The 15,523-nt window shown below is 42.7% G+C and overlaps 1 protein-coding gene across 1 annotated transcript in view; it reads right to left on the reverse strand.

The window, feature by feature from the left end:
- Positions 1–7,498, reverse strand: part of ABLIM1 (actin binding LIM protein 1) — a 193,983-nt gene extending 186,485 nt beyond the window's left edge. The window contains exon 1 of the mRNA XM_069020080.1: positions 7,360–7,498. Within this exon, the coding sequence (XP_068876181.1) occupies positions 7,360–7,372 (13 nt within the window). The 5' untranslated portion in view covers positions 7,373–7,498. The remainder of the gene's footprint in view (positions 1–7,359) is intronic.
- Between the last annotated feature and the right edge of the window lie 8,025 nt (positions 7,499–15,523).

Consider the following 15,523-nt stretch of genomic DNA (forward strand, 5'->3'; position numbering starts at 1 on the left):
CAAAATCAGATTTATAATAACAGTAATTAAAGCAGAATCCTTTCATTGAGTGAAATCTCAGAGTCCTTACTTGTATAAGACTTATATTGGAGGAAACAGTCAAAACGAGAGCCCGTTTATTAAGCTGAGGTACAGCAAAGGGAATGACAAGTATTAAAAAAATGTTGCAAAAACTGCTTCAGCTTCACACTTTTTATTACAATGTGTCCATCTCTGTGATGATACATGACCTGTTTTGCCATTCCAGAAACAGAATAAAATACATTTATTAGTAAGGAAGCAGTAAACCAGAACTTCTTATCATGCCCTTGCTGTAGAGTCCACTGTGCTAAGACCACTCACTTCTCTGACTGACCTCCAAAAGGATAATTTCTTAGTGCCATGGCAATAAGTTACCAGGAAAAAAGACTGTGAGTAAGAAATAGAAAAAAACATTGTTGGCTTCATCAATGAACAGTAACACGTACTGCAGTCTTCAGCATGCTCCAAAGAGAGCTAAGCACAGGTCTAAAGGCTTTGGGGAGTCAGAACCTCACAATTTGCTGGCTGGCTTGGACTGGTTTTCTTGTACCACCCTCTAAGATGAAACTGCAAATACACCACAGGGGATAAAAGTACCTTTTGCCTCACCTTTGAGAACATCATCTTCTCGATGCTTCCTATTTCACGCTTCTGTTCAGAGTGCCCTCAGTCACAGCTGCACAGAGCAGGCATCTCTCCCATGGATTTCTCCCTGCAATCCTATCAGCACAGCAGGAAAATGCCAGCAACCTCCTCTCTGGAGGCAGAGGGCATACTGGTGCCATAAAACACTGTGGCTCATCACACTTTTTTACACACCAATCTTTTTTACAATGATGAGACCATATTCTCCTTCCACTTCAGAATGTGGAGTTCAGAGGATGAGTAATAGTTTTCAACAAGCATGAAGTGCATATGATCTTTTCTATCCAAGAAGAAATAACTCCAAGGATGTGTAAGTTGGCCACAACAAACTTTGCAGCAGCACAGAAGCCAACACAGGCTGCAGAACCCACACAAGAACTTGGGCAGGTGCTCAGAGGAAGCCCCTATTCAGCTCTCACCAAAGCCCTGCACCTTAACCCAAAAACGTGCATGTGAACAGCAGGCACTGCACTGTGATGTGGCTGCATTTCATCAGTTACATGGAGCAAACTGACTTGCCAAAGCCCTAATTCAAGATTAAACTCTGGATTGCAAATAGGAAAAGGACATAAAACAACCCCATCACCCAGTGTACCTTGTTGAAGCCTGTCTGGTCCAACCTTGCTTACAAACTAAGGATTTCTCTCCACAACATATGGGACCACTAAAAATACAGAATGCAATGCACAAGAATGTTTACAGAACTGGGACTCTAATTTGGGTGTGAGCTTCTGAAAATTTATTTCTTTCTGAAAACATGACACAATAAAGGCTGAGTATTTAAAAATAAAAGAACGTCTCACAGTTTTTCTCTGCTATTGCTGTATAATGTTTAGGAGTTTTCTTTAGCTTTTAATGAAGGAAAACACCTAATTATAAAAGATACCGTTGCCTAAACACCATGTGATAAAAGAATTAAAGGCTACTTGCTGGTCTCAGAACTCACAGGCAAAAGTCTGCTTTCCACAGTGTGTTTCTGCCTTAGCACTGCAAAACTAAGAAATACCACATCAATCACATGAACTAACCATGTGTGGTTTTCATCTTCAATTACTAACAGATTAGATTAAAAAATAATTTTAAATATTCAATTCAAACCTATTAAAATGAAAAAAAAAATCCCCAAAAGATTGCTTTCAGAGACTGTGAAACACATGAGGTTCTGGTGTTCTTCACTAAAAGCAATTTTGCTGGCTTTTCCTTCCATAAGCTGATGCTTATTTTCCTTCTTTGCAATTCCTTTCAAAGCCATGCATCTAAAATAAGACTCTACCTCATTGTCCCAGTTTCCTCTTGTTGTTGCCATTAGTCTATGCAACTTTTTCCATGCATTCAGGACTAATTTTCATAAATCTCAAAGGCTAAACAGCACACACTAAGCTTTGTGGAGGGGGAAAAAAGATGGGACAAGGCATCAAACCTTAAAAATTACCAGCTTAAAAGAGATACTGCTGTTTAAATCAGATACCTCTGTAAAATATTCTTCTTTCCCCTTGAAACAAAAGGTCTACAAGGCCTAAAGATTCAAGTGCAGCTACTGGTTCTCATGTACAGACACGTACTGCTTTCAGTGATTTGATGATCCAGGTGCTGATTCTGAGCTACTTAAACCATTAAATTGAGGTTCAAACCCTAAAATGAGTAACTAGTGAAAAAAGCATAAGTCATTACATGTATTTAGAAGAAATAAATAGAAAGTACAGACAGGATTAAGTAACAGTATGAAATCAGTATAGAAGAAATTCAGGGCAAAAGCTGAGGAGAGAAAAGCTCTCAGAGCCAGTTCCAAATCCTGCCCTGCATAGGTATTCAGAAAGGGAAACAGCTGTGTCGGCATGACTGCACACAGAGCCCGCCTCAGGTAGTGCTGCAGAGCCCCAAACCCTGCCAAGAATGCCTTCCTTCGGGCTATGGAGCCTTGTACCAAGGAAAATGGGGAAAATCACTAGGACTGGAAGCAGTAAAACTACAATACTTAACTACTATAAACATACTAAAATTCTCCACTTAGAAAATGAAGGAAATGTCCAGGCAGCTCACACTGTCCCACTCTCCAGGTCACTTGGCCTGAGAGTGTTTGGTGACAGCCATGAAATAGTCACATCACGAATTAGGGACATTATGACATGCCTGAAAGAAATACTCCTGACAACACGTAGAAAAACACAGCACTAGATTTCAGAAAGGATACAGCAGCCACCTCTTAAGTGGCTGGTTCCTTTAGATATGAGCAATATTACCCTGAAAATCACAGACCATAATAAAACATTGACCAGAAGCTCCCAGCAGCAAGTTTTAAATCACTCAGCATAGATTTCAATCAAAACCATCACTGCCAGCAGCAGCAGCCATGTCTACAGCTATCTGAGGAGAAGAAAAATAGACTCTTAATGGTAGGAACTCAAGATTTAGTATGTAAATTTCTCATTGAAAATCTGTTTTCTTCACACAAAAGTTCCCAACTGTGCGATAGATCAACCAAGCAACGTGCACAGTGTCCATGGAGAAAGAACTGCTACCAGACCACAACATAATGAGTCAAAGTTTATCATCTGCTGTTAGAACTCTATTATCAACTTGTGTAAGAACAAATGAGGCGCCTGAGAAGAGGCCCAGAGGGCAAAAATTCCCCTGTTCTGACCTGACCCTCAGATTCAGGGAAAAGAAAAAAAAAAGTTCAGGACTTTTCTCACCTGTAAAATGAGGACAAAGCCTCTCTCTCACCACTGTCATGGTGATTTATTTGTCTGAAATGAGAAGTGCTTGATCTACATTTGTTAAAAAATCATATAGGAAAAAACAAGGATTACCGTATAAAATAAGTTCTTAAGCTAAACAACTCTACTACTTTGACTGTTGAGCAGGCTAAAAACTGCACCTGCCTTCTCTACAATATCCACATTTGCAGCATCAGAGTGGCACATTACAAGCTGTTATTGCTGGACAGCAATAATATTTCTTCAACACTAGCTTCTGTAAAAATTCAGAGACTTTTTCATGAAAAAGCCACAATGCTTTTGATAAACCTCCTATTTCACATGTCTTCATTTTCCTGAAGTAGTTGCTTACTGGACTAAATACAGCTCATGCTAATTCTTTCAACATTTAAGAAAAAAAATTAGCAAACATCTTTGTATTTGATCACACCAAACACTCCCATTTGTGCCGGTTTGCTGTAGAGTAACTGAAGATTATAATAGTTAAAAATAGCCATTTTTCCATTAACTTAGACCTTCATGATAACAAGTAGTTTTGACAGTTTTTAAGCAGTGTGAGATAACATGCACAAGTAGGTCACAGTTATACTTGGCTTTAGAAAAGTGTCTTTCATCCAGGGAATTTACAGCTCTTTGCAAGCAAGCCCTTAGGTAAGCAACAATCTATAAGACTTACTCCAACACCCAAATTCACTCATGTATGAGTCCTAACAGCAACTACTTAACAACAGCTGGAAGTAGAATATTAAGCCTTTTGCAAACTGCAAAACTAAAAAGCCTGACTGACGTCAATGGCAGCTCTCCACTGATCCCAACAGGCTATAGAGCAGGACGTGAGAGTGCCCTGGGAAGGACTCCAACTTGAGAGGGAAAAGTGATTTTTCAAAGTTCATTTCAGCTCCTAGTTCAGTCACAAGATTTCCAAAATGATTATTTGTTCAAGCTTCTGGGAATACTCATCTGTGCTGCTTCATCTGGCATTTGTTCAACACATCTGCTCAAGCCAAACTACAAGGAAAATGGTGGAAGAATGTTAGAGGCCTTCCATTTATGTAACAACAGCAGGTGAGGGACAGGTGTGAAGGACTGCAACTACGTAGTCTGTGAAGAGTGGAAGGAAAAAAGGAAAATTTCAGAAAATTCATCTTACAGCACAGGTGAGCCATTAGTCCTCACAGCAGCCCCTCTGAAAAACTTAGCTACCATTATTTCCATTGTACAAGTAGGGAAGCATAAAACACTTTAATCCAGAGCTTTATTTTAAGGCAAAATTCCATTAATTTGTTCTACTAGTTATACTTTATGTATTGACTTATAATCTGTCATAATTTCGGTGACTATATGGGTAGTTTTGGTTAAATAACAACAGGGAACTAAAGCAAAAGAGTTAAGAGGAATGGTCCAAAAGTTGAGAGGTACTGCTGGATTTCAGGAGTTTCTTCTGTCATCTGTTGCAGTCAGTTTACTACACCATGCTGCCTCCTGGAGCAAAAGAGATGAATAGAGAGCGGCACAGATTTAACACTGATAATTCTGTGATGTTTTTTACTATTCCTTGAATATCTTCTTCAGTTTAGTAAGAAAAATGGCAAGGGTGAATGTTTAACTCTTGCTATGCTAGTTATGCTTGATATATCATCAACAAGCAGACAGCTCCAAGCGCTTGATGCATTCAGAATAATAATGATCACCTTTGGACATCTAACACCACATAAAATATTAACAATCAATATTCGCTGAGCTTGCAGACCATAATGATACCGTGGTTTTAATGAGACTGCATATGCATGAGGTAATCTGCCTTCATGAAGCAAAGGGTCCCTATCTGGCATCTGAACAAAGCCCTAACTCCTTTAAGACTCACTTCTTACTTGTGCTACATTCTCATGAGTAACCTCATTAAGACCTGTCATAGCATTTAAGTGTGTAAAAGTTTTAAGTGTGTAAGTTTCTATGTTGAATTTTAACAGCAGTAGTGTTTAAAATTATTAATAATAAAAATGGTCTATAATTTTTTACACACAAACAGCCTTTGGTCAGCACTAAATAAATCTATTCATTTGCCCAGACTCACATATTTTTCACATAAATCTACCTGTTAAACCTCTAAAGGATATATTGATAGAAATTAATATCTTCATCTGTTTCATGGATCTTATTCACTACTTCCCTAAAGTCCTATGGGCTGTCTTGCTCTCTCTCTCTCTCTCCAATTAATTACTTTGAAAAAACTAGATGGCACAAGAGGGACTGAGAAAGAATTCACTTTCCTTCTCCAGGCAGCTCTCCAGCAGAATTAAGCAGGCATCAAACATCATGTGTTGTGCAGATGAATGGGGAAGAGAGATGGTGGGGGAAGGAAGGGGAAGATGGCCAGTGCAAATGTTCCCTGGCTTCCCATTCTGTACAGTTCAGGTTTTGTGAGTCATCTGCAAAGCTGAAATCGCAAAGTTTTTATGTCGCTTTCTCAAATCCAGGTACCCCTTCAATGACAACAAATCTACTCCAGGTTATAAAGCTTTGCTGGGTGTTCCCCACAAGTACTAATGCAGCTTTAGTACAGCACTGATGCTCCTATACTTAGTGTTCTTCCAGAAATGGATTCTTTGGAGACCAATACAGTCCATTTCTCCCTAAAGCAAGAAATCTACTGTTCCATGAAGAATTATGCCGCTCTAACACCATTTATTATTTATATCTAAAATGGGTGTGATGCTTTAGGAGTATGGTCATAGCCACAAAATGCCAACAACCTTTTAGCAGTCACATGATGTCTTCAACGTGCATGAAGCTCCTTTGGATGTCAACAGGAATCCAAGCAGATGAAAGAGCTGGTCCATGCTGAGCAGTATTCAATACACGTAAATGCAGAGAGATCAAGGGATGAACAAATAAGATGCATCCTTCCATTCAGGGGTTTGTCAATTTGTAAAACACAATTTTTATAAAGAGTCAGTTTCAATTCAGAGATAGCCAGGGAGCGGTTTTACTTCTTGTTATTGCGCAGATAATTGTCTGTCTTCAGGAGATGCTTACAAGTATTTCTGCTTTGTTGTGACAACACTTAGAAAATGCTTAACTTTATGTTTCCATTCCTTTAATTTGTACTAACTGTAACAAAAACCTTAAAGCATCGGTCTTTGTGCCACATCTGTGCCAGTTTCTCATACTGGAAGCAGAACTTTGTGACAAGATGAGATCTGCAGTCAATGAGGCTGATCAGTTCATCTCCAGCCCAAAATGGGCAAGCACACAGCCAGAGTTTACACACAAATGCATGCAAAAGACAAAGGCTATTCAAGTTTAGGCCATAATTTTTAAAAATGCAAATCTGAAGTAAAACTCAAAACGTTAATTTCAAGCCAGATGCGAATGTCCATCAGAGGTACAATCTGACGATTGGATTTACCACCACACCCTACCAGGAGCTCTTGCAATGACAGGACAAGCCGGATGCCTCGCTGCGCTCATGAGACACCCAGTTCCAATCCGTTACCATTCCCTGAGCAGCAACACCCGCCGAGGTCTGACCCTACGCCCACCCTCAGCACCATGTTCCTTTCTCTGCATACATTTATACGTTCCCACCGTCACTTAACGCGTACCGAGCCGCCGCACTTCCCCGTGCCCCTACAGCCGCCCCCCGGGCGCCGGGAAAGGCGGAACGGGATCCCCCGCCTCGCCGGCAGGTGCGGCGGCTGCCCGGCCCCGGAGGATGCTCTGCGGCGCTCAGCCCCGCTGCAGCCCGTGCCGGAGCCCCCCGCACGGCCCAGCTGCAGAACGGTACCGGACAGGCGACGGCCGGCGGGGGGTCATCCCCTGGCCTCCCCGTGCCCCGAAATGGTCGGTGCACTCTCGGGGTGCGGGGCACTGCAGCGAGGCCGGGGCAGCAAGGTCAGCGCGGCTCCGCCGCCCGCGCCCCTGCCGCCCGCGGGGACGCGAGCCCGGCGCTGCCCCGGCGCGGCGGAGAACCCACCTCTGGCAGACATGGCTCAGGCTCGGGCTCGGCAGCCGCAGAACTACTGCTGCTGCTTCTGCTGCTTCTGCTGCTGCGGCTGCTGCGGCGGCAGCGCACGGCCCGCACCGCCCTGCGCCCTCCGCGCCGCGGCGGCCGATGCGGGGGGCGGCGGCCGATGCTGGGCCGGGCCGGGGCGGGCGGGTCCGCGCCGCCGCCGCGCTCCGTCCCTGCCCTGCCCTGCTCTGCCCTGCCCTGCCCGCCGCGCTGCGGGGAGGTGCCGCGGGCGTGCCTGCGGGGCGGGAGCGCGGCTGTGTGTGCGGGGTGTGTGTGTGCGGTGCGTGTGTGCGGGTCTGGGTGTGCGTGTGCCGGCGCGGAGCGGCTGCGGGGCGGGGCAGCGCCGGCGGAGCCACCGCGGCCGCAGCCGCTCCCGGGCGCGGTGACTGAGCGGGGAGCGGCGCCCGGCGGGGCGAGGAGCGCACGGCGGGGTGCGGTGCGCGGTGCCGCAGAGGGCGACAGTCGGGGACAGCCGCGCCCCCGGCAAAAGCCACGAACGCCAAGGAAAGCAGCGCGGCAGAGCTCCAGCTCCTTGGAGTGCTGGATAGGCGTGTCTGCTCCCGGAGTCACTGACAGCGCCGTGCGACAGCAGCTCTGCTCGTTCGGGACCTGGCGCTGAAGTCTGTGGCACAACTTGAAATTCACGCACCGGACAGCAAAGATATACCTGCATAACTGTATGTAAATTGTATATAAACACAGAATTTCTAGTAATGTTGTCTGCAGAGCGATCTTGGCGTTAACACACAGAAAAGAGCACTCGGCTTCCTCCTGGCATCTTAATAAAAGTACTAGGCGACCAACTGCAACGTGCCAGAAAAACAAGATCAGTATCTGGTGGATACCTTTACCCATGGCAGCCTGGCCTCCAGCCTGGTAAAGCCAAATATTCCCATGCCACACTAAAAGGAAAACCCCTACGCCACCAGATTATTAGATGGTGGCAAGAGTTAAGCAAAGCAACAATCTAGTTTGTCAAGAATGACAGGTTAGAAGACCACATCAGAACAGTGCAGTTAAAACACTACAGCAGACTTTTATCAATTTCAGAATGGGCAATTATGAACTAAAAAACAGAAAGCCCAATCTGTGATGTTCAGCAAGGAGCCAACATGCAAACTAAATGACAGGAGAGACTGAATCACACTCCTCCACTCTGATCTACCATACACTATACATCTTCATACTAGCAAGAAGCCTACACAATTTTTCTATCAAAAAAACCCACAATTACCAGAATCTTATCTAAGAGAGGTGGTAATTGCATTATCATGTGGCCACAGGTCAGGAATTGATGCCAGTAAGAGATGTATCAGCATTCCCACTGCTGTCTGCCAGTTCAGCCCAGCCAGTGCCTCTGCTCTGTCAGATCCACCCTCTGGCACTGCTCACCTTTCCCCCTCATGCCAGCCAACTAGGGAGGCATTTGTGTGGGGAAGCATGGAAGCAGCAGTAGGATGGATAGCACTCACATGCCCTCTCATCAGGTGATACAGGCACAAAAATTGAATTGGCACATCTGTTTGCCTGAATTTGTGCTCATGCTCACACACTGCAAAGACTTTTAGTCATATCCAGCTCTATTTGCCATGAATTACCCCAGTGTCCCCTACACTTCAAATCAATCATATTCCTTAAGTCATTCTATTTTCTTGCCCCTTGCAAATGTTTCTGAATCTGGCAGCAGGAATAAGATGAATTAAGTTTTTCTTCCCTTTCTAAACTCCTATGGCATTATCCTTAGCTGGTGGTCTGACATCCCTAGAAAAACAGCTCCTTTCCCTGCTTCTTTTCTGAAATTAGAGGAATTTTCCACTTGCAAACAACTCAAATTTTCTTTCTTGTCCAAAAGAGCCAAGGTTTTCCTCAGTCAATGTAGTATGACAGCATTTTGTATTTTTAATTAAGTCATTTCCTATGCACTTCCTTCAATGAGTTTCTTACTAGCACTATCAGAGGTTCTCCTGTGTGGTACTTAATAGATGGCTTTAAAAGAAGGTTCAGGAACATGCAGAAATTAGCTTTTTAATTAACAACTTCCTTTCTTTATACTGCTAGGAAGTAGGAAGGGAAAGGCATTTGTACCTTGGGATTCTATAGAACACAAGAAGTTTATTCCATTCATTGTGTAAACTCTCTGTGGCAGAGAAGTTCAACTGACATGTTGGCTGAAATGGGTCAGATACAGCACTCATTTATTAAAACAAGCTTTTTAGCTGGGTTTCTTGAGGAACTGAGGCTGATGGAGTTTTATTTTCCTGTCTGTCCCCTCCATCAAGTTGCCTCCAAGAATTTTCAGATTTGGATATGGAGAATTTCAATTCAGGTTGGCTAAAAGGTATAATTCAGAACGAGTTCTACATCCCTACAAGTTTTGTAGTAATTAGCACTTGAAAAGAAAAATTAAAATAAAGGAGAAAAGCTGCAGTGGAGACAATTACCAGTTCTGGAGGCCACATCTTCATTAGCCACGAGTACCAGTCAGGCAACCTGCACGTGGACAGCTGAATCAGCTCCTGTAGTTGCTGTCTGAGATCCTGTCAGTATCCAGGGAATATGTGGAAGGAAGCTGAAGAGGGTGGAAAAGGAAAGTACAGAGAAGTGAGACACCATTATCATTATCATTATTTTACAGGTGAAGCTGAGTCAGAGAAGATGGACAAGCCAATCCAAGGCTTGCTCACTCTCCTATGCACTCCCTCTTCTCTTTAGTCCTAACCCACATGCTCCTGCTTCCCTCACTGCAGAACTGGCTTGATCCTCAGGGAACTACTTTAGCACATTAATTAACAAAGAGTTGCTCGCTTTCTGTATCCAAATTCCCTACATTTGCTCTCTGAACCAAAGGCTCAGATAAACAGTGGAACATGACTGAAGGCAAATGCAGAACTGCACAGCCAGGGAGGGTGAAGAACCATTAGAAGCAACAGAGATGACCCTTTCTAGCAGCAGCAGCTGTTGAGCTGTTTGATTGAGCCATTTCCTGACTACTTTAGAAGTCCATTAAGGAACAGTGATTGACATTGTTTTATTTCAGGCATCTACCTGAGGCTTCTGAATTAGTCAGCTGGCAAGTAGGATCCTACCTACCTCCTGCATTCTGTTATTGACTGTACAGACAGCCTAAGCTTCTAATTCACAGTGTTAAAAGATCCATTAAGGTAATTTTTAAAAGGTATTCATGCTTCAAGAGAGCCAAACAGGCACCTCATGATGTTTTAAAGATGCCCAAACATTAATATATATTACAAAACAAGAGGTGTTTCCAAGTCCTGTCTCAATGCCCTTGAGGACCTAAGTGCGTTCTCCAAGGTCACAGAGAAAATCTGTGTCAGAGCAAAGCATAGAACCTGCAACTTCAAAGAAAAGTATCCCAAAGACTGAACTGTGTTCTCTGTGCAGCATACCTTGCTGTCACTTAGCATTGTGTGAATATAAACCAGAAAGTTCTCCTTTCATCACTTTTGAACCAGTATGTCTTGTATAAAGTAGGATAGTATTTTTAAAAATAAGTATGATCCCATCAGTTGTATGTAAATCTATTTTTTTCCTTGAAAATCAAGAGAGAATAACATAGGGAGTAATAAAAAAGGTAAAAGTCAGCACTGCATCTTTGTCTGATGCAGATAACTCATCAGTTAGAATATATCTATTTCTGCACAATGCAGGATCTTTCCTCTTGAAAATCATTGTGAGAAAAATCAGAGTTTTTTTGGAACAACAGACAAATTCTTACAGAATAGGTTTCCAATAACAACTTCTGTGGGCAAGGATGGCCAGGACTGGCCTGAATAATGATGGAAACGATTGGATTTTTCTATAAATTTTCCCATATGTTCCACCATAATTCCACTGGCTTGTTTTTTAGGGAAATAAGACCTATAGCAGTTATACTAGAAAGGAACAAAATCTAGAGCATTACTAAGCCTGATAATTTAATCAGAATTTTAATAAGCTCAGAATAAATAGTTTTCTCTGACATGAATGACAAGAAAGCAAGACAGCTCTCTTACTTTCAATATAAGACTCTTACTAGAATTTGCAATTAGTCAGTAATGGACAAGATATTCAAATAAATACATGGCCTTTCACTGATTACACTGAGCTTCCAGGACAGTTCCCACTAATCTTTCTGGAGAAAAGTTCCCATTTATATATTTCAAAGGAGAACTAAGCTCCAAATTACTCACACCAAATATTAATAGAAATCTTTACTTAATTTTTTCCCACATATCCCACATATATATATAAAGAGACTTAATTATAGAAAAAAAACCCCACAAAATATTCAAAAAGATAGAAAGTTCTGAGTGAGACAAATCCCAGAGTCCTCTTTCTTGTTTCTTCTTATTCAGGTTTTCTTAAAAAATTTCTTTCTTCTGCATGTTATTCCACCCTCCAAATTGTCTGTGGAATATGTACTTTTATGGCAAAAGTTACAATATTTAACTTATGCTACCCTGAGTCAGTCCTGACTACTGGACTTGAATCCAGAAAGTTTTACACAGATTATGTAAGATCATGCTATCACATAAATGCTATAGGTTTTATATGAGTCAGAAATACTGGCAATCCTGGCAAACTAAGGAAAAGCCTGTTAATACCTAATCTGTATTTCTCTTCAATCAAAATGATCATTGTACCTGTGGGATCTTAGGACACAAGGGCCAAAATGCCAAATTCTTTTCTGAGAGTCACCTTTGGAAACATCATCTAAATGTTGGGCAGCATTTACTGCTGAAGAACTTCAGCATCACCCACATGTGTGAACCTTACCAGGAAGATCCCAACAAAGAGCTGAGTCAGAAACTTAATCAGGTTTTGCACCAGGTTCTCCCAAGGTCACATATGAACTATGTGTTGTCAATAAGAGCTGTGAACACAAGTCCATGGGAGCTAATGAGATGCATCCCAGAGTCCTGAGGGAATTGCCTGATGTAGTTGCCAGGCCACTCTCCATGATATTTGAAAGTCATAGAAGTCAAGTGAAGTCCCTGGTGACTGGAAAAAGGGAAAGGTTGCTCCTATTTTTAAAAAGGCTAGAAATGAGGACCCTGGGAACCACTGAGCCATCAGCCTCACCTCTGTGCCTGGGAACAGATCCTCCCAGCAGCTCTGCTAAGGCACAAGGAGAACAGGGAGGTGATTTCAGAAAGACAACACGGCTTCACCAAGGGCAGGTCCTGCCTGACCAACCCAGTGGCCTTTTACAGTGGAGTACCTGCATCAGTGGCTGCCTTCAGGAGAGACAGAGACAACCCCACAAACTGCCTTTTTTCGTAATTATACTCTTTTCAGATCTGCATCAAGTAAGGGCATTATCTCACTGTGTGCCTTGCTTTACCCTTTACCCTAAAGAACTTGCTGTGGCCAAACTGAATTAAATTATGCAGATGGAATTGGTTAAATGTGTAAGTGTTTTTACATAGAGTAACTCACATCATATAAAACATGGCAGGCATTTCCTTGGTCAAAGGTCACTTTAGCAAAGATATTTATGAATAACATGGCAAGAATAGCAAAGAATATTCTGAATAAGCTAGAGTCAAAATCTCTCCACACTGCTAAATACAGTCAAAGTTTGGTGAATCAGAAGGGAAAATACACCTGTGGTTGCAATTCCAATGAGCTAAACTCTGAAAAATGTATACATTACATTCTGCTGTGAACAGTCAGGCTTCTGTGGGATAGAAAGTCTGGGGCCGAAAAAAATTAATTATCTAAATCATCATGAAAATAGCTTCGTGTGTAATTTGATGTCTGATCATAAGATATCTCCCTGTACTCCTGGAATTCACACATCACTGTCTTAATTTCTCACAAGTTATTTTCTTTATACGTATCTTCTATCCTGAGCTCTGTATTGCAGGGCCCTCTGGCTGAGAAGGATAGAATTGGACAGGCCTCCTTCAGAGCATATCAAGATCACTCCTTAATTAGCTGGTGGAGGCAATTTGATTTGAGAGCACGAAGTACTGGCTTCTTTTCAGGAACTGAATGCCTTTTTCCTTGTCATACTAAGTCAAGATATCAGCCCCTGGTACCTGACCTGGCACTGATCAGTTTTACAGCCAAGGCAAATGCCTGCACATAGACACACCCTCCAAGACAAAATCTCCTGGAAATTGTGCTGACTGCTTCACAAGGACTCAGGACACACTTGGAAAAGAACATGGGCCAACTAGCCAAAAGCACAGTCATGGCAACGACAAACTCGAATCCTGAAAGATTCCTGAAAATATTTGGAAAAAAAAGAAAAGCATTTTTCTTTTCCTATTGGTCTTGCCCAATATGTTCATATAAACAGATTCTGGGTATTTTCTTTCTCTTGCCTATTGACATATACCAATAAATCTATCTGTTATACATGTAATGTATTTAAAGCTCAGACCTAGATGAGTTTTCTCATGCAATACTTCTCTTCCAATATGTTACAAAAAAACCAACAAACCAGAAGGTTTAATTCAGTCATGCTTTTTTTTTTTTTAGTTCACTTTTGAATCTGTTTGAGCTTAAAGCAGATTCCAATTCTCCACAACATTCAGTTGTTTATTCCACAGCAAGTCACACCGGTAGAGATGCCAGCAGATGACTGAATTCCCAAGTTAAGCACATCACTGGAGTGAAACACGGGGTCAGGCTGCCCTCTGCGGGCTGGGATCTGGATCTCGGACAAATTGTTTTGCAACACCTCACAGAAACTAATTAATGTGAGTACAGGATTTCTACATCTGAACACAGAATTTTGATTTATGATGTACACGTAATGCCAATATAGCAATTGCTCTCTGCTGCCTGGTTGCTGCTGCTGGAGAGGAAAAAGGAAATGCAGACTGCAGGTGTCTGATGCAGCAGTCAAGCACTCCAGGTACAAATAACAGCTCAATATACACCACCTGGGAATTCCTGGGAGACCCAGAGGATAACAGCTTCTGAACATAAAACCAGAGAAACTAAATGCTTGGAAATACTTCACTTGGCACATGAGCTGCCAGGCAGGAATCAAGTACAGCGTATTACAGCACCACCCCAAGATCTAATCTGGTACAGGTTCCTTTGTATTAGCTGTATTGCAGACACAGGTCTGCTTACTTCAGCATTTCACAACATGAGGCCTGAATGTCAAACTAGTCCAAAGCAGCCTGAGGCGAGAGAACAGGGATGAGCAACAAAAATATTCCTACATGACGCTGGGTCTACTACAGACTTCATTTTCTTTGCTCATTGCCAGTAGTGCCTCCAGCTCAGTTCCTTAAAGGCTTCATCCAAGTACAAACACTCGTCCCTACAGGGCTGATGACTCAGAAAGAAATTACAAAGGATTGAGCTGTACATAATTTTTCTGGAAATGAGAGTCTGGCTCAGAGTATAGCTTCTGAACATGAAATTCTAACAGGAAGTGTTCCGGTGCTCCCCCACCCACAGGTAAAATAATGCAATGGTGACATTCAGCGTCACTCTCTCCTCTGTGGGAGCCACAGGAGAATTCAGCTAGTTGTCAGGAAGGGCTGGTCTTTAAATACAGGACCCGTCTTAAATTCATTGGGGTTTAGTTGTTATAAAGATGACGCAAATATCACGTGGGATGTGGGATGTTACAGTGTCTTTGTAAACTCAAACCAGTCCTTCAGCTTCAAATAACATCATTTGAGAGCCAAGAAGAACAAGTGAACTGCTAAGATGATCGGCTGCCAGGTGCCAAAGTTTTTACAAGCCAATTAATACGCAGCACTTAAGCCCAGAGGTAACATTACTCGCTGGCATACCAATTCCTTCCATACGGGATACGCAGGGATATTTTTCCCCCAAAAAATACCGACCGGGATTCGCTCTGAATCCTCCTGCTGCGTGTCCCAGAGGTGAAGCCAGGTCAGCTGCGCCCTCTGCTGTCGAGAGCTGGAACTGGCGGGAGGCAGTGGCCTCTTCCCGGTGTAACCCATGGAGAACATCGCTGGAATTCTCTCATGCAACTCCATGGATAGTGAACGCTGGAGCGCGTTGTGGCACTACAGTTTGGGCCTGCCTAGATAATTGTGCTATCAATAATTTAAAATTAATCACGAAGCCACTACCGAGTGCCTTGCGTCATAAATATTTTAGACACTTGCTTCAAAATTATGATGTTTTA

This window comes from Aphelocoma coerulescens, chromosome 6 (genome assembly GCF_041296385.1).
Source record: "Aphelocoma coerulescens isolate FSJ_1873_10779 chromosome 6, UR_Acoe_1.0, whole genome shotgun sequence".
NCBI lineage: Eukaryota > Metazoa > Chordata > Aves > Passeriformes > Corvidae > Aphelocoma > Aphelocoma coerulescens.